We start from the raw sequence: 18,507 nt of genomic DNA on the forward strand, positions 1-18,507 counted from the left end.
TGAGTTTGTACAGTCAACGGCAGACACTGCTATTTTTTAACACACCCCTCTCAACTAATTGCCCAGTTGCACAGCCTTAAGGGTGTGCATATCATGAATACCAGGTCTAGTTTGTTGTCTGAGAATCTACTGCACCTACTGGTAACTTGTTTGCCAAGTAGCAATAAAAAATATACTAAAAAGATGGATTATTCTGGTTAGTCACATTGCACTATTATTTTGAACAATACTGTAGAATGACATATTTTCAATGAGGACATGGGTCCATGAGAGCCCTTGTGGCGCATGTGGTGTTGCAAATGGCTGATCCGCTCTCAGCTGGATGAATTAAAAATGCCATGTGTTAAAAATATTAAAGGAAGCAAAGAAAAGATCAAAGATCAGGCCCTGCTGGTTGGTCATGTTAAAATGCACTGAGCTCAGAATGAGGAAGTTCACTGCCATTTTTGCGGCAGCTTCCTTTTTGCAGCTTTCGCTCCTGTAACAGGAAGAGCGAAAAGCAGAGAGAGAGCGAGAGAGATAGAGAGAGAGAACCGGTCAGCTTCACAACACAGGCGGACTGAGGAGAGCCACCATGAACAGGACAAGAGAAAACAGCTGAATCCTGCACGTTCCTCTGGGGGTTCTTCTCGGCAGGTCCATATCTAACTGTAAGAGGCAGCGGGGGAAGGTGGGTTAGGGGGGTCACGGTGGGCCAGGATGTCTAGTCAACAGCCGTGGCACCATGGCAATATCACACGCTCCAGAGCGGAAGACCTGCTCTCCAAGGCAGGCAAGGATGGGAGCTTTCTGCTGAGGGACAGCGAGTCCATTACGGGCGCCTACGCTCTGTGTGTCCTGTGAGTACATGAGCGTCCTGCACCGTGCACCATCATCCCCACCCACTCCTGGGTGGTCAAAGATTGCATTTATTGCACTTCATGTAAAGTTGCTACATCGTGGTGATTAACTAACTGTGAAAGGTTTTCTCACATAATCCCAGTGATGCAGGTATGCTCCAAATTCCAAAGGGGTGTAATAAAAAAAAGTTCCACCTGCAAAAGTAGACAAATGTAAGCTGAAAAAGAAAAAAAACTGTCACATATGGGTCAGTAGTGTCAAAAATGGACCGGCTCCATTTCATCCATCTTACCTATAAGCCACCATCTCTGAGAGCTGTTCAGAATAATATACAAATACAAAAATGCAGGCTGAAGTTCTTATTTGTTATATGCCATATTAATAATGGCAAGTGTTAAATTTTGTATGACAAAAGTAATCGGTTCTGTGGGCTTCTACAGATCGTCTGTCTTTTTGACTTAATTTCAGACCATGGAGTGCTGGCTTGTTAAAAGAACTGTTAAGAACTTTCTTCACTGTAATACATAATTTGTCTCAGATGCACTGAAGTGTTCTGTTTTATAATTTGTTCATCAAAAAAATCTGACATCCTGACGTTTTGCATTCAATAAACACATTATTAGTCACTTCATGTGAGCTGAAAAGTGACATTTATCAATTCTCTCATAAATGCAACCTAGCTAGACCAGACAGGATCTAAAATGGCATTTAAACTGCGTGAAAAGCACAACCCAAACAAGCAGAAAGCCCGACAAAGTAAAGCGAAAGCAACTCGACTCCATTACCTGTTATGGAAATTCGGTGGTTGAGTGAAATGTCAAGTTGTACACAAAGCAAGTAGGAATTTTCATATGCGCCGCGCTCCCAGCCCATTCCCGTCACCGTCCCTCTCCTCCCGCAGGTTCCAGAACTGTGTGTACACCTACAGAATCCTGCCCAATGACGAGAAGAAGCTGTCGGTGCAGGTAAGGTCAGCTCCCCCTCGCCCCCCCCAGCTGCCAGGTGCTACCAGCGTGCAGGCCGGCTATTTTCAGCCTGAGACGGGGGAACTTCTGCTTTTGCCCTTGAAGGCGCAGAAAGTCCTCTTCGTAATGTGGCAACCTCAGGAAAGACGATGTGTGTGACATGCCGTAAAAGCCGTGGACGTGTTTTAAACCGTGCATTCATTTTAAAACCGGTTGGGACGTGCTTCTTCTCCGGCGGTCAGAGGTTCTATGAAGGAGTGGCAAGCTGCCTGGGGACAGGCTCTAGCCCTGTGGCAGTTGTCTCCTCAGCTGCTCTCAGCCCGACCCTGGCAGTGTGTAGGCGTCTTGTTCCCCGCACTGTCGTGCCGCCGGGTCCAATCCCCTCTGTGGCGGCGCAGCTGCACCCGCACTGGCTGTATTTGTTTCATCTCCAACGTGACCCCTTGCCGGCACAGGCCAAAAATGAGCCCCACAAAATGGCTTCCACTCAGAGATGCATGCTGGGTTATCGCTGATGTATAGAATAAATGTCGCCTCTCTGGACTCTCTTATTGAAAATGTCCATGAAATTATAACAACATTTCATATGAGCTGAATTGATCTGTTCATTGTTTTGAAGAAACGCTAAAAGAAACTGTAAAACTGCAGTAGGCCATACGCTGGAACGAGATGAACACCGCCATATCCACGACTATCTCTTGGACATCTGACACCGACGTGCCGTGTGGGCGCCGAAGAGGACCGCGCGCGTCTCTGCTCGAACCCAGCAAACGGCGCACTGTCTCCACTATCTCTGTGCTTCGCGCAGCCCTTCCTCTTTCATCGCCGCTGCGACTCTTCAGTTTTAAATGATCCTTCAGCGTGGGCGTAGGGAAAGCCACAAGGTTCCTCTTGCACACTGTGTTAGATGGAGGCCATCTTCAAGTCAAGGTTTTTTTTTTATCACATATGTGACCTAAAAGAGGGGGGAGAAAGGGGTAGAAACATGGAAATATTTTTTTTTTTTCACAAAGATGCTGTTTGGGTGGGGCGTGTATTTTTTATTACTATTTTTTGGGAACTTTAATAGCTTTTGTAAGCATCGCACCATGTGTGATGATATACCCATGCGTTCGTGCTTCTGGCAGGCCTCCGAAGGCGTCCCGATCCGCTTCTTTACCAAGTTGACAGATTTGGTGGAGGCCTATTATAAGGAGCACATGGGTCTGGTGACACGGCTGCAGTTCCCCGTGCAGAAGGAGGAAGAGCTGGAGGAGGAACAGGGTAAGGCCTGCAGGTTTTACTCAGCACAACCCAAAATGTCACCATGGATATCATGGTAAACTATGTGGTATCAAATAAGCCACACAAGTCCTGCAACATTCCATGGAAATCTATTATCAAATGTTTACATTATTTTACTACTGTTAGAGCTGGTTAACATGTAAAGAAATTTTACACAATCATGTTTTTTATCTTCTAATCAGATGATATAAGTTAATGATATGTGAAAATATTGTGAGGCCGATGTTGGTGTAAATATCATTTATTGTGTGTCAAGATGATAATGGAAACCTTAATGTAGGTATGGACATTTTTCCTGCAGATGGAAATGGCCTCAGATTTAAGGCGCTATGTTAAACATTCAAATTAGACTAAATAACAATGTTTGGGTTTTTTGGAGTGTGTTTTAAGACTCACTAATGTTGAGCAGGTTAATTAATGTGAAAAAAGCAATTTTTTTTCACCCTAATTTGCTCATTTGCACGTCCATGATGTTTTCATGCAGCAATATGCTTGATTTTAAATGCAGATTAATTGCAGATTGTATGGGGTCTAAGTGAAAATCTTGTTTTATGTCTATAAATGATAAAGAACTTCAAAAATGAGTGAATAATACCTTGAGACCAGGGTTTGAGTTATGCGCATCATTGTAGACATCCATTATTTTCTGTGACAGTGAATGAAAGGTCTGTCCAGGGTTAATCTCTTCATGATTTTTAATCCAGAGGGACACCTGGGTTGGTCACATTTTAACGTGATGGAAATGTGTAAAGGGGAAAAAATAATAACCATCCCTTGTTGGATTCCATTTTATTTGAGAGCTCATCGCCGCTTCTTTGCTCATTTCTGTATCTGTCAAAGAAGAGTTATTGTGCAATATTTTTTTTGCATCAATCAGGCCTAATAATTCATAAAGCATCCTTCAAATAGTTGGATGCAAAACATTTAATTCAGGGTATATTATTTATTTGTGGCAGCCGCATGGATCCTGCGGATCATCGACTTTGACCTAGTTTGACCTTTGAGCTGACTTTGACCTAGTTGCACATCATCATTTGTCTGTGCCTCTCAGAGCCAGTGAGTCAACCTCCTCAGCTCCCTCCCCGGAACTTGCCAGCACCCCCGTCTAGAGACGCAGAAGTTAGTCGTCCCTCCATCTCTGACGTCTACCTGCAGCGACTGCAGCACGTCGACGCGTCCAGGTCCGACATGCTCTCTTCCTCTCTGAAAGTTTTGAGTTGCATGAGGCCGGCGTTGTCCTTGATTTGGATGCCCCATTATAGTGGTCATCAGTGCAGGGTTTGCTGTTGACTGTATTGTTCTCTGTTCATTTCTCAGTTTACCCGAGGACCACCAAAAGTTCATTCAGGAATATTTCAGGCAGTCCATCGTCTTGGACGCAGAGCAGGTGCAGAATGGGAATCCAACCCTGCCAAACCTGAAGAAGCTCCTGATGACCATCTGCAAGAGCTTGAACAAGTATGCATGGTTTTTAAAATATTTTTATATGTAGGTGTTTTTTTTTACCTTCTACACCCCCTCATCAGTGAAATTTCCCGCTGCCTACCCTCTCTGGAGACTATTCAGAAGGTCCTGGAGCAGCCCATGTCTCCTGGAAGCAGCCGACTGAAGAGTCAGGTGAGGGTATTAAATCGTACAGGCAGGGCTCAATACAGACAAGCCTTTACTATGTGTACCACTTCAATATCGACAAAACAGTATCATTTATCTGGTTTCTGTTAAATTTGTACATGAGTAGGTCCCAGGATGCATAACTCTGACCCGAGAGTTTTACAGACGCGGTTCTGCTTTCTGTTGTAGGTGTCTGCTGACATGAGTCCGTCTGTGGCCTTCAGGCTCGAGCAGCTGATGACGCTGCTTTACTCCATTGAAGATAAGGTAGCATTCACATTTGACATTTTTTGGATAGATTTGCTTTGACTCTTATTTTTTTTATTTAACTTTGATTACGAGGAGTACTTTTTACACGTTCAAAGCAGACTAGCTTTTAGCCTATTTCACTGCACACCATCCAGACTTCAAAACCAATTTCTACCTGAACCCTTATAAACAGACAATCGTATCAGAGTATCAATAACTCAGTAACTGTTTTTTTGTGTTGTGTGTAGGCATAGAAGTACCCACCATTATATTCCTCTGCTTGCACTCTACGTAACATCTGCTCACATATTGCACATTTCATATATATATATACACACACACATACACACACACAAATATATATGTATATATACACACACACACACATACATACATATATATATAAACACATATATATGTGTGTGTGTGTGTCTGTGTGTGTGTGTTATAGTGAGGGGTGACAACCACATGGGCCTAATTGTTATTTTGTGCAAAATTGAGATATACATATCAAATACTATATTGTTCACGATGAATAATGTTACCCATGTATTCAAATAAATGTACTTTTAAACATGTAAAATCAACACCTGAATTAGCCCAACATAAGTGCAATCACAAAAGCACTTCACTGTTCAGTGTCATTATAAAAGCGCCTTTGGTTTGGTCCTAGACCAGTGCTGCTGTGTTCGAGTCTGTCGGCTACGATGGCGGTCACAGGAATTCACTCATACCACCGGCGACATTTGAGGTGCAGTATTTGAGCGTGTGCACAAAGGCGGAAGCTCACTCGATTTCTTCACCAGTTCCCGCTGCCTTCACATGCTAATATGGGCTCTCACTCACATCTTCCCTAATCAATGTCTTGTACCAACAGGTCAAGTCAGCCGAGTCCCTTGGTATTTCAAGCAAAATGTACCTCAAGGTGGACGTGGAAGGCGGTAAACTGTACTTCAAGAAGTCCAAGGAAGGGGCGGAAGATAAATACTTTGTACACAATAAAAGTAGGTGCACCCCTAGTTTAAATACAATAGTAACAGATTAAGCATATTCATTTTAACACAGGACTACTTATGACCGATGCTGGGGTAACCTGTAGGAAAAAAGACCAGGTCCTCCGTCCTATCACGTTCATTTGCTGTGTACTTTCTTTGTATAAAATATATGTGTAGAGCACGTGTTGGTGTATTTGTGTGGTTGGGCCACAACATCTGATTGTGACAGAATGTGTATCTCACGTTCAGTCTTGCAGCTGGTAAAGTCCCCAAAATCCCAGAAGCTTGTTGTGGTGCTGGAGACGGAGAAAGAGAAGACCGTTCGAAAAGAATTTGTCTTCGATGATACGAAGGTTTGTCTTTTCAGTGCGTCCATAGCCCATGGAATCTGGCTATCGTTTCTCATATTTTGGATTTTACACCATGCGCTGGTCAAGTGATGGTTTTACCTTGTGTGCTTGTGTGTGCCGCAGAAAAGAGAAGGATTCTGCCAGCTTCTACAACTGATGAAGAACAAGCACTCAGGCAAACCTGAACCAGACATGATCACCATCTTCGTGGGCACATGGAACATGGGTGATTCTTGCATGTTTAGAGTCTTGTCTGCACAATCAGCAGCAAGCTGATGCAATGTGGCGACTGCTCAATTTTTCCACTTCCCCAAGTAGAGGCCTTAGAACCCAGTCATGATGTCTCTTCACAGGCATAGATCTCAAAAAGATATTTTTAATTCATTGTAGTCAATGTTTACATTTTTTTCAGTCTTCAAATTAAATTAATACTGATAAAATCTTACATTTACATTTATGGCATTTACCAGACGCCCTTATCCAGAGTGACTTACAATCAGTAGTTGGATGGACAGTCCCCCTGGAGACACTCAGGTTTAAGTGCCCATAAGTCCTTAATCAGGGACACAATGGTAGTAAGTGGGATTTGAACCTGGGCAGTGGTGGCCTAGCGGTTAAGGAAGCGGCCCTGTAATCAGAAGGTTGCCGGTTCGAATCCCGTTCCGCTAAGGTGCCACTGAGGTGCCACTGAGCAAAGCACCGTCCCCACACAATGCTCCCCGGGCGCCTGTCATGGCTCAATCAGGATGATGGGATAAATGCAGAGGACAAATTTCACTGTGTGCACTGTGTGCTGTGCTGCCGTGTATCACATGTGACAATCACTTCACTTACTTACCAGGCTACTACATTGGTGTAAATGATGAAAAAGTGGCAAAAAAATAGATGAATTTATTGTGTCTGTCCTGCAATAACCTCTTATTTGCTCAAAATTCATGGTAATTATTGATAATGACAGCAGTGTTGGTCCAAGCTGAAAGGATGGTGTTAAAAATAACATGGTTTCAGCAATTTATAGACATAAAACAAGATTTTCACATAGACCCCATACAATCTGCAATTAATCTGCATTTTCACTAACTGGCCCCTTTCTGAATTGATTAAAAAATGGCACACAATTTTATTGTTGAATACAGGAGGAGTCCATATTTTCTAGGACATTTAGCAACCCTAGTCATTTCAGGATTTGACATTTTAAGACATTGGGTATTGAATATGATAAAATCAAATGCATATTGCTGCATGAAAACATCATGGACATGCAAATGAGCAAATTAGGGTGAAAAGGGTGATTGCTTGTTTCACAAAAATGAACTTGCTGAACATTAGTGAGTCTTATTACACACTGCAAAAAAAACCCCAAACAGTCGAATTTGACGTTTGAATCTACCAGAAGTAGATTCTCTATGACATTGTTTCCCACCTTCAGCCACAAGTGCTGGAATGTCTTTGTCGTCTTGGCACATCCTGCCCTTTTGAAGTCTCCTCGCCTCCTGTTCCCCAGCATCTTTCTCGCTATTTTAGGCTGTTGGTTCACGCCACTTTCTGCTTTGACCCACGCTGGGAATTTGTCTTCACGGCCGCAGGAAACGCCAACCCGCCTCCGAGCCTCGCGTCCTGGTTTAAGTGTAAGGGCCAGGGGAAGACGAGGGACGATACGGCGAGCCAGATCCCCCATGACATCTATGTCATAGGCACCCAGGAGGACCCCTTGGGAGAGAAGGAGTGGATGGATGTCGTGAAGGGCGAGTTGCGGAACATCACGAACATCAGCTTCAAGCAGGTCAGATAATTATAGACGGAAATATTTTTGGCATGTTGCTGTGTGTGTTCACCACAAAACATTTTCTTTCTCTCAGGTGGCCACTCAGACACTGTGGAACATCAGGATTGTTGTTCTGGCCAAACCCGAGCATGAGAACCGCATCTCCCACGTCTTCTCCAACAGTGTCAAGACTGGCATTGCCAACGCTCTGGGTGATTTTTCCCCACGTCCACGCTGTATCTTAAGCATAACGTGACACACGTCCCAGTTTTTAACAGTGACACTCTTGCAGGAAACAAGGGTGCGGTCGGCGTGTCATTCATGTTCAACCGGACCTCTTTCGGGTTTGTGAACAGTCACCTGACCTCAGGAAGTGAAAAGAAGCTCAGGTAGAACACACAACTGGGTTATAGAGTTTAAAATAAAAATGTGAAAAGGGATTGTGGTCGTTGTGAAATGTGTCCTCTGCATTTAATGAACCCATCAGCCATTGTGAGCAGTGGGTGGGGAGCAGCGTTCTCCTCACTGTTCCTCACTGTTCCTCACTGGACTTTCCAGTCAAAAGTCTAAAAAAATATATATATTATAATCTCACGGGAAACTTTATGACAGCAGTTCTCAGTTCTAAAAGCCTCATTTTCTCCAACCCAAGAAATCTTCGAATATATCATGATTCATGACTGAAAACATACTTTCAATAATATATTTTATTACTATAGCAACACAAAACCATTTGCTTGAAAAAAAAATGCAAAATTCAATGGCATTTTTGTAACATAAAAAACTAGTCGATTGTCAGCGATGCTAGTATGACTTTGTGGCGCCTTTATATTTGCTACATTGGAAAATAATCTTTAAATGTCACGTGTGATCAGAGGACGCACACATTGAAAGAGAAAAGAGAGACGGCTCAGCATTGCTGCACTCTGCACAGTTCGACCTTCAACAGGATCCGCACCGCACCTCACGTTTTGCATACGTGCACCTTCCTTACCATTGCACGGACATACACAGAAGCCTGTGCCTGCATTAACCGTTCTGCCCTCATACCCTTTTCGCTTATTTCTGGACCTTTTGTGGTTCTGCATGTGGTTCTGCAAGGCACAATATACAGAGCAATGGGTCACGCTTTTTGTTTTAATCTGATGCCAGACGCAACCAGAACTACACCAGCATCCTTCGCTTTCTCAACTTGGGCGATAAGAAGTTGAACCCCTTTGACATCACACACCGCTTCACCCACCTCTTCTGGCTGGGAGATTTGAACTATCGCATTGAATTGCCCTTCACAGTAAGTTGCTTTCTTGTTGATTGTGAATGTAGCATTTAAAACCTATTTTTTGCAATATTTCTTTTGTTACCCGGTGAATCTGGCATGAGATGCTGCTTTGCATTGCTTACCCTTAAAGGAAGCTGAGAACATCGTCACCAAGATCAAGCAGCAGCATTACCCAGAACTCCTCAGAAGTGACCAGCTCACCATGGAGAGGAGCGAGGAGAAGGTCTTCTTAGAATACGGTGATAGAGACACAGCAAGGGTGTACGTAGTGCCGCAAAAGGCATATTTCGTAAAACGTTTTTTTTCTTTTCTTGCAGTGGAGGAAGAAATCACATTTGCTCCCACATATCGCTTTGAAAGAGACACGAGGGAGAAATACGCCTACACCAAAGCCAAAGCTACTGGGGTAAAAGGATGTCCTAATAATAAAAACAGCAATTTTCGCAGTGTCCAGGAAACTCTTTATAGATTACCAAGACTAGAAATGGCCGTTTGAAGAACACAAATATGAAAAAATAATATTAATAATGTGAGAGACTCAACTCTTCAACAGGAAATTTTTGGATCCGTTTTGTCGGAAGATTCACTTCCTCTCTTGCTCCTCCTGACAGACAAAGTATAACCTCCCTTCCTGGTGCGACCGAGTTCTGCGCAAGTCGTACCCCTCGGTCCACGTGGTCTGTCAGTCATATGGTGAGTCCACATGCAAACACGTCCTGTCCCTCAGACACACGTCTCTCTTTGCTCTTCACGTCGTCAAGCTTTTTCCCTGCCAGGATGCACCAATGACATTATGACCAGTGACCACTCGCCTGTGTTCGCCACGTTTGACGTTGGGGTGTCCTCACAGTTCATTTCCAAAAATGGTAACGTGCTATCAGTCGATTAATTCCAAATCAGTTTTAATGCTAATGTTATTAATCAAACCCAATGCAACGAGTCTATGGGTGTCTGTTCCTAAGGTTTATGTTCTGCTGTAGGTAGGGCAAGACTTCCCAATCCTGGTCTTCCTGAATCAGGATGTATGTCTAGTCAGAAACACAAACACAGGAACTTTAAACATCTTGTCAGGGAAAGGATTATGATAATGTAAAATAAAATTAAAATGAATGCCATTGTTGTGTTCTGTTGTGCTTAGTAATCTGCATAATCATTCTTTGAAGCTTGTGGAGTGCATGTGGAGTTGAGTGTCTTTCACTGATGTAGTGGTAATTCTCCTCAGACCCCACCAAGTTATCTGAGGGAGGAATTACATTCATCGGCTGCCAGGCAATTCTTAAAACAAAGTCAAACACCAAGTTCTCCATCGAGTTCCACTCCAGCTGCTTAGAAAGTAAGTCCCGCCTGACAACGACTGACACAGCAGTGTTTGTCATTAAAGATAACTCATTTGTGGGTTTTTTTTGTAGAGTTTGTAAAGAGCGCTGAGGGAGAGAACCAGGTGAATTCTGAAGGCTCCATAAAAGTGAGGTTCGGAAGTCAAATTGAGGTAATTTGGAATGATTTAAACATCCTGACAGAATGTGACATGATGACAGGAACCTGGCATTCACCAGAAAACCTGTATGGCTGTCTGCAGTGTTTATGCTGAAACTAGTTCGGTTTCAATAACAGCTCATTCCCATCATCTCGGACCCCGAGTTTCTGCTGGACCAGCACGTCCTCATCAGTGTGAAGTCCACAGACGGCGACGAGTCTTTCGGTGAGTTTCTGCTGTCTGTTATGGTGATTTTTCCCAGAAGCCCGCAGGGTCGCATGTTGGGGTGTGTGTGTGGCTGCAGGTGAGGGGTGTGTGGCACTGCGCTCGGCGGAGCGCTCCTACACGGAGTTCGAGATCACGCTCACTCACCACGGCGAGAGGACGGGCACCCTGAGCGGCGGGGTGCAGGTCCGCACCTCAGAGGGCAAACAGACAGAGAAGCTGTACGGTGAGTGGCAATGGTCGGCATATCGGTTATTGATATGTATTTTACCAATGTGTTTTATCATATTCAAACACACCATTTTATATCTTTATTTTTTTATTTTGATTGATTCAGTCATCTAATGAAATATATATACACACACACTATATATATATAGTTGTTATGTAAATTAGGTAGTGTATTTATATGTGTGTGTGTGTGTGTGTGTGTGTGTGCGCAGTACACAGTACAGCAAAGTCACCTGTGACAGAGAAACGTAACATTATAAAGTGTCACAAGGGATGGAAATTGGGTATGTGTAGCTGCTGCAGAGACAAGAAACCATATCACATCACAAAAAGTTTCTCAAAACGTTTTAATCAATACTAAAAAAATGTATGGTTGCTATGGGCGATCCTGTTTCTTCCAGTAGACTAGTGTGGTAATACAGTCATGATTCTAATTCAAGCTGCACATGCTGCTTTGCACTGTTTCACCTCTCAGATTTCATCAAAGAGGAAAGAGATGATCAAGGCGTGCAAAAGAGCAAGGCAGTTGAAAGGTGAGTATGCCCACATACCCATATACCCACATCTGAACCTAAACCCACGTACAGTATTTAATGTACACTGCCCGTCAAACGTTTGGATGCACATACTCATTTATAGGTCTTGCATTTCTTGCATTAGAGACCAAAGCTGCAGACACGGGGCAATGTAATAACTCACGTAATGTAATAACATGTAATAAGCAAAAGAAACAAGGCCAAACATTGAAGCTTTGCGTCACTCCAAATCAGGGAGCTTTTGCTGTGATGGCAGCATTTCACACTCTTGTCTTCTCTCCACCACCTTAAGTTGGACTAGGGGGACAGTTTCCAACAGTCCTGAAGGTTCATGCTGAACACTTTATCATCATTCATTCATGTTAATGGGCATCTCATCAATTGGCTTTTAATGAAGACAATAGTCAATACAGCAGCCATGAAGGTAAAAATAGGCGATTCATCAAACATACTAAATATGTTTCCTGCGCTGGATTCTTCAAAATGGCTCCGTCTTAGTCTCCTAACCACCACAGTGTAGGTGCATCCAAACTATATACTAGTAATGTATTCCCAGCACTACATTAACTGGTCATTGTATTTCGTGGATCATTTTGAAGATGGTAGGCAGGCATCGACCCGTCTAGAGTTCCTCATCCTTTCCAGCAACTGCCTAGATGTGTGCAGATCAGCCAGCTGAGTGGTTGGTGTCAGTGAAACCAGTTTTGGTTTGGCCTACATTTCTGGGCCAATTGTCACGTTGCAGGTCAACCCATGTCTCTGACTTCAGCAACCCGAGCTACAGTGGTTTGAGCTTCAAGTCAAGCGGCATCACAGACAGAAAAGTTAACGCCTATGGACACGTTGCCAAGGAAACGTCTGGTAACCTGTCCCCAAAAAAGACACAGAGTCCCACAGGGAGAGCAAGTGAACTTGTGTGAGTACAGATATAGTGTATAAAGTTATATACGCTACATCAAGTCACTTCCGTACCTTTTACACCTGACTGTCATGCTACATTCAGCCGGTTTTCATTTTATCGTGCAAACTTGCCTGTATTACTGCGCCTTCTTTTTTAGAGGACCTGACGAGAACCATGCTGAGATGTTTGATAACCCTCTGTATGGCTCCATGTCGAAGTTGACTCGAGGCAAGGAGCCGGAGCACTTAAAGAAAGACCTCCTGATGCCACCAGATGGATTCTTCATATTCCCTAAACCTTCAGAGACGGACCCGGAGCGGCCTCCCCCGATCCCCAGCCCACGCATCCGCTCCTACACCTCCTCCGAGACCAAACCCCAGGCCCCGCCGCCACCCAGCACCACCAGCACCACCGCCGGCCCGAGCTGCGCCAGCGGCAGCGGCCTGCAGCCGCAATCCTATGTCAAAAGACCAGTAGTGCCGTCGAGGTCCGAAGCGGGCATCATCCGGCCCCCTGTAGCCGCCCCCATAAAATGCCGAGCCGGCCAAGAGCCACAGGTTGGCCCACAGGTCAAGCCCAGGGACTACAGAGACAGCTGTGAACTCCCCAACAAGCTCCGGGCTACGAACAGGCCGAGCCCACCACTCCCTAAAGAAGGTAGCGGGGAAATTACTGTATGCTACATCATCAATTGCAGATCAATTCTTTACAATTATCGGCTTTTTATTAACACAGAATTTTTCAGATGGGGGAACATTTCTAAAGGAAAATGGTGCTTGTGTCTGTTTCAGGGGAAATCATTACGATGCATCGCTTTCTCTCTTTTCTTCTTTCATTTTCAGCACATCATGAAGCGGCTGCACCTCAGAAAATGAGTCGGTCGGGAGGAAAATGACCACAGGCGGCCCAAGTCACCAGTCTTTTCATTATCTGTTGGACCCTCAACATCTGTATGCCGTAGCGGTTTTGGTGCTCCATGGCACATGTGGAACACACATTTTATGATAAAGTGTTTTAACAGATAATAAACTTTATTCCATGTGAACATGTGTGTTTCGCTACCAATGCTGTCAATTTGTATTTCAAGTCCCACCTAGTTGAGAGGAACATTAATTATTATTTCGATGGCATGGTGGTGTTGTAAATGATTGCGACTACAATACATTTTCAGCAGCTGGAATGTCTGGTTTCTTTCATTCTTTGGATGTTATTCAGAATAGCCACACCTATGAATTTCTGGATTCCTTCACTTTCACTTTAATTATTGGATCGATAACTGATTTGCATATATACCGGCAGCATAGATTATGCTATTACTTGTGTCATTAATAAAGTTCAGGGTTTATGTGAGGCATACAGGGTAACCTGTCCTGACCTGTTGCCTCAGTTCCATTCCATTTCTTAATGAACCACTAATTTTAACATCTCAATTTAAAAATCCAGCCTATTGTGATTCTCCCCTTCAGGCTTAGAGGGGACAGCATTTACTGAACATGCAATTTGGGGATGTGGTTTGGGTAGAAAGGTCATGATGTGCCAGCGCCCCCTGGTGGCTGGCTGGTTCTGCTGCAAGATGTGATGTGACCTTTGACTTTATCTCCGCGCTTTATCCATGACATTCAGGGTCTGAGCAGATAAAGCAGCAGCCGGCAGGCCCAGCCCTTATCTCTGCACATCAGAAAGCTGCACAGTTGAGGCAGCGGGGAGTGCAGCTTCACTGCAGCAGCTCAGTTATTGTAAGCACTTTACCAGCAAATTTCTCTTATTTATGAAACGTTCTGATATTAACAATTACAAAAAGAAAAACAATCTATATATACATATACATTTTTGCCAACTAGAATAGTCTAGATTAAAGCTACATTACATATTTTACTCTACCTTTTATATATTATTTCCTTTTTTTTTTTTTTATTGGAAGCACAATTGGCAATAAATTAAGCATAAATATCTAACAGGAAGCAAGTTGTAAAATTAGGGTAGATAGTGTAAAGGTGCATAAAAGCATGAAACATCAGCCCATATGTGAACATTTTAATTTTTGGACAGAACGTACCAGAACATTCTTGCACAGTAATGCATTGAGCATTTCCCCATCCAAAAAAAAAGAACAGTACAAAACACATATTTAAAAAAAAAAATAAAAAAATCCTATCAGGTTGGGTGCAACAGTGCATTTTCAGATCAGAATCAGGAATTATGTTATGGAAGGAAAAACAAAAAAAAGCCAGAGACACATCCTGTCACTCAGATGCTCCTGAGGGGTATTCATCCGAAATCATGGAACGTCGCTACTGATCCTCTTGGTTCTACTTCGCCTGACCTGTAGGTTTATGCTGAAGTTGTGCCTAAGCACAGTTTTCCAAGGTACTACGTATTAGTTTTACTCGAACACACCAACGTGCATATTGAGGGGAGCGGGAACAGGTGGGCTTGTGAATTTCAGTCTGATCGGTGGCCCTCCGGATCCCGCCGTACAGTAATGCAAGTTTTAGGCCACAGTGTCACCTCTGAGCATCGGGATTTCAGCTCAGACACAAAACACGAAGGGGTCTGGAGACGGGGTTCATTAAAGACCAGTGCACCCACACAAAAAGACCTCCTTCCCAGCTCCAGACTCACACGCTTCCCGACTGTACGAAATGCAGCGAGGTATAAATTAAAGAGTCTGAGCATTTTCACTACGCTACAACACACCCGTTTTTATGAAGAGAGACGTTACAAATGAAACAAGGAAATAAAAAAATTTCAAAGCGGAAATTAGCGGAATTTTTTTCCCCCGGTTTTCTGTCGACACTGAGAACGTGGGAATCTTTCACCTTGTCGTTTATAGCACCGGTTTTGAGTTTGGAGAGACTGAACTGTGCAAAGTTATGAATATGACTGGGTAAGCGGGGGAGGAGATAAAAAAAAATCATATTGAGAAATGAACCCTACACCGATTCACGGCTGATTTTAGGAATAAAAGGAATGTCCAGCACTGTCCAGCCATCGGTGCCGTCCTTCAGACTCGCAGTGGACGGGACTGGTCCTTCACAAGTTCCTGCTTCAAGTTTATAACTCATCCTTGAGTTTAGAGTCTGTTTCTTCCTCTTCCTCCTCACCCTCTTCTTCTTCTTCCTCCTCCTCTTCTTCTTCTTCCTCCTCCTCCTCCTCCTCCTCTTCGTTCTTTTCCTCTTCGTCTTCGTCCTTTGCCTCCTCCTTCCTCTTCTCCTCTTCCTCCTCCCGTTTCTTTCGCTCCTCTGCTTCCTGGTTCTCCTTCATCTTTTTCTCAGGGTCCTGGGCAGCGAGGAGATAAAATGTGAACAATTTACTAATTTACTGGACGCCCTGAATGGACATCAAGGTCTTCAGGCTTACCTTGGTGGCACCCCAGGTATCATTTCCAACTTCTTCTGCCAACTTGGGGTCATTGGTGATGAGGAAATTGTCAAAGATGGTCCCTGATTTCACCTGTGATTTGACAGACTGAACTGTTGGTTTTGCAGGTAGCGGTGGGGACATGCGCAGCAGAAAAAGAGCCACCGTACCTGCCACAGGTCCAGACCAATGACCCCGATGCTGTCGTATTTGTAGATCTCAGGGTCGGCCGTGTACTCGGGGTTGTCGATCTCTGGGTGAACCCACTTGCCCTTGTAGGCGGGGTTATCAATCTGTTTGGGCTTCCATTCACCCTGAGAAAGCATAAAGATTATTGAATTTTAAATTAAGATAACAAAGACAAATTGTCTGCGTGTCTTCGTTGTTCATAATAAGGAAGCGACTGATTGAGGACAGTCACCTTGTACTCTGGATTGGTGACCATGGGCGGCTCCCACTCGCCGTCCATCTCCTCGTCCCAGTCGTCAGGCTTCTTGGCATCAGGGTCAGGGATGGTCTCAGGCTTATCCCAGTCCTTTCAGCAAAGAGAATGACAGGGAAACTAGAGTCAACTGCAATTATTAACCAGTCATAATAAACTCTCCAAAATATGGCATTTCAATCTCATGCAACTTGTCTAGAAGCTGCATGGAAATTACCTTCATTTTAAAGTGCTTGTGTACAGACATCGAGACAAATTTCACCTTTTAAGGGACACTTTATTTGTTATAAACAGAGCATTCCACAGCACTTGGCCCACCTCTGGTTTCTTGTCGTCAGGGTCGTCGACCTTCTCCCTCTCGTCCCAGTCCGCGGGCTTCTTGGCCTCCGGATCTTTGATCTTTTTAGGGGGCAGGAAGTCCCAGTCATCCTCCAGACTGCCAGACTCCACCTTCTTGTTGTCTATCTTCACCTCGTAGGTGTTGTCGGGGTTGACGATCAGCGTGTAAAGGTGCGTGTACTCATCGTCCTGTAGAAAAACCGAGAAAATAATGATATTTCAGGTCAGACGACTTGACTCTTAGAGGCGTTGGGGAATCTGAGGCCTGGAGAGAACCCCACCTTGCATCTTATGTCTTTGTTGATCAGGTGGTTCTTGCCCTTATAATTGAAAATCACATGAACCTTCTTAGTGCCTGGGCCACAGATATCAGGTCCTGCAAGAGACGCAGCATCGACAGACAAAGCTTCATAAACCTTCAATTCCACTCTCATATAGTCTGGAAAGAAGGCGGGGCCGAGCACCCACCGAACATGATGTTATACTCGGAGTCTCCGTGCATGTCCTCCTGATTCAGCTCAGACGGGAAGAGTTTCACGTAGCCGCCGCCACAGTCGATGTTCTGCTCGTGCTTCACGGTGAACTGGATCACCAGGGTCTGGCCCTGGCTGCTGACGCCCTGGAAGCGTGAGGAAGAGGAGTAGAAGCGGGCGTCCTGGCTGGTCTGAAGGCCTGGCCGAGAGCAAGAGACAGTTCATTCAAATGTGCAGTAGGTCCCTGCCCAAGCATCTTCTTCAGCTCGGCGTGACGTCATCCACACAGGCCACGCCCACGCGCCGACGTCATTCCATCCAAGGATTCGAACGATGACACGTAATTATTAATACATTTAAATGCAACGTCTCGACAAGTGCATGTTTTCTGCTTGAGAAACGCGGCAAAATGATGACGGAGAACAGCAAACGTCCACACTAGACATGAACATTAAAACGCACCTTTATCTTTCTCTGCATCGCCGTAAAATTTGCCCGCAGACAGAACCAACTTGCCGTAGTCGGACTGGTGTTTGGAATCCACCCAGCGGCTCCTCCAGGCGTCTGCGGCGCAGCATTATTAACAATCATTATAATAATACATGCATACATTTTATAAATCGCCGAAAGCGCCGAACTCGCCTCCGTCCTCGAACTGCTCTCGGAAATGCACCACGGGCTCCGCGGCCGCCAGCGCGGCCGAGAAGGTCAGGACCAGCAGGCGCAGCGTCGTCATGTCTGCTCCAGACGCGACGCCCTCGACTTGTGGCGGTAGGGAATTCTTATAAAATGTAGTTTTATTCCCCGAGCCTGCGCTGGACCCGCTCGCCGACGCTGCTCACGTTGGTCCGAGGCTCTCCTCTCGCCGCGGAACAGATGGCCGCTTCCCATTGGCCCACGGCTCCGGCCAATCGCGTCCTTCCCGGGGACCCGCCTGGCCACGCCCACGAGCCAATGCGGGCGGACCACGCGTTTCGCAGGCAGGACACAACGACATGTATTTAAATCGGTTCAATTTTATTACCCTCTTTTAAAGTGACAGTACAAAGACATCAGCAAGTGGGGAAAAAAAGGAAGTCAGTGGTTTTTTTTGTTTTGTTTGCCAGGAGTGAAATGCAAATGCCTGCATAGATTTTAATATATCAACATTAAAAGGTGGCGCTTAAGATGACAGATTAGATTTTA

At 44.6% G+C, this 18,507-nt stretch overlaps 2 protein-coding genes across 4 annotated transcripts; one reads left to right on the top strand and one right to left on the bottom strand.

Annotated features, from left to right (window-relative positions):
- Nucleotides 1–520: 520 nt before the first annotated feature.
- Nucleotides 521–13,888, top strand: inpp5d (inositol polyphosphate-5-phosphatase D). Of its 3 annotated transcripts, none has more exons than XM_028961367.1 (27): nt 521–839; nt 1,742–1,805; nt 2,933–3,068; nt 4,141–4,270; nt 4,407–4,547; nt 4,616–4,706; nt 4,890–4,967; nt 5,623–5,700; nt 5,827–5,953; nt 6,194–6,297; nt 6,418–6,520; nt 7,881–8,077; nt 8,154–8,271; nt 8,352–8,448; nt 9,212–9,350; nt 9,469–9,577; nt 9,656–9,744; nt 9,950–10,031; nt 10,115–10,204; nt 10,561–10,671; nt 10,748–10,827; nt 10,953–11,040; nt 11,120–11,266; nt 11,747–11,804; nt 12,553–12,723; nt 12,866–13,365; nt 13,500–13,888. In XM_028961367.1, the coding sequence occupies exons 1-27, from the start codon at nt 700–702 to the stop codon at nt 13,601–13,603; spliced, it is 3,372 nt and encodes a 1,123-aa protein (XP_028817200.1). In that variant the 5' UTR covers nt 521–699; the 3' UTR covers nt 13,604–13,888. The 3 variants fall into 3 exon arrangements, with proteins under 3 accessions (XP_028817200.1, XP_028817201.1, XP_028817202.1); XM_028961368.1 differs by having other exon boundaries at nt 522–839; nt 13,551–13,888; XM_028961369.1 differs by lacking the exons at nt 521–839; nt 1,742–1,805 and adding an exon at nt 1,840–2,735.
- An 839-nt stretch (nt 13,889–14,727) lies between these two features.
- On the bottom strand, nt 14,728–18,198 carry calr (calreticulin). The gene is made up of 9 exons (XM_028961417.1): nt 17,965–18,198; nt 17,785–17,886; nt 17,318–17,521; nt 17,131–17,225; nt 16,829–17,038; nt 16,490–16,603; nt 16,239–16,382; nt 16,069–16,161; nt 14,728–15,987 (listed from the first exon to the last, which is right to left on the bottom strand). The coding sequence occupies exons 1-9, from the start codon at nt 18,056–18,058 to the stop codon at nt 15,763–15,765; spliced, it is 1,281 nt and encodes a 426-aa protein (XP_028817250.1). The 5' UTR covers nt 18,059–18,198; the 3' UTR covers nt 14,728–15,762.
- Nucleotides 18,199–18,507: the final 309 nt, after the last annotated feature.

Source organism: Denticeps clupeoides, chromosome 19 (assembly GCF_900700375.1).
Source record: "Denticeps clupeoides chromosome 19, fDenClu1.1, whole genome shotgun sequence".
In the NCBI taxonomy this organism is placed as follows: Eukaryota; Metazoa; Chordata; class Actinopteri; order Clupeiformes; family Denticipitidae; genus Denticeps; species Denticeps clupeoides.

Bases quoted from the DNA above. Each gene is read 5' to 3' on its own strand.
- inpp5d (XM_028961367.1), top strand. From the start codon at position 700: ATGTCTAGTCAACAGCCGTGGCACCATGGCAATATCACACGCTCCAGA. The intron at 5,954-6,193 runs GTAGGTGCACCC...TCTCACGTTCAG, and splicing joins ATACTTTGTACACAATAAAA to TCTTGCAGCTGGTAAAGTCC. The intron at 8,272-8,351 runs GTGATTTTTCCC...ACACTCTTGCAG, and splicing joins TGGCATTGCCAACGCTCTGG to GAAACAAGGGTGCGGTCGGC.
- calr (XM_028961417.1), bottom strand. From the start codon at position 18,058: ATGACGACGCTGCGCCTGCTGGTCCTGACCTTCTCGGCCGCGCTGGCG. The intron at 17,522-17,784 runs GTGCGTTTTAAT...GCTCTCGGCCAG, and splicing joins CGATGCAGAGAAAGATAAAG to GCCTTCAGACCAGCCAGGAC. The intron at 16,162-16,238 runs GTACGGTGGCTC...GTCAAATCACAG, and splicing joins TTGGTCTGGACCTGTGGCAG to GTGAAATCAGGGACCATCTT.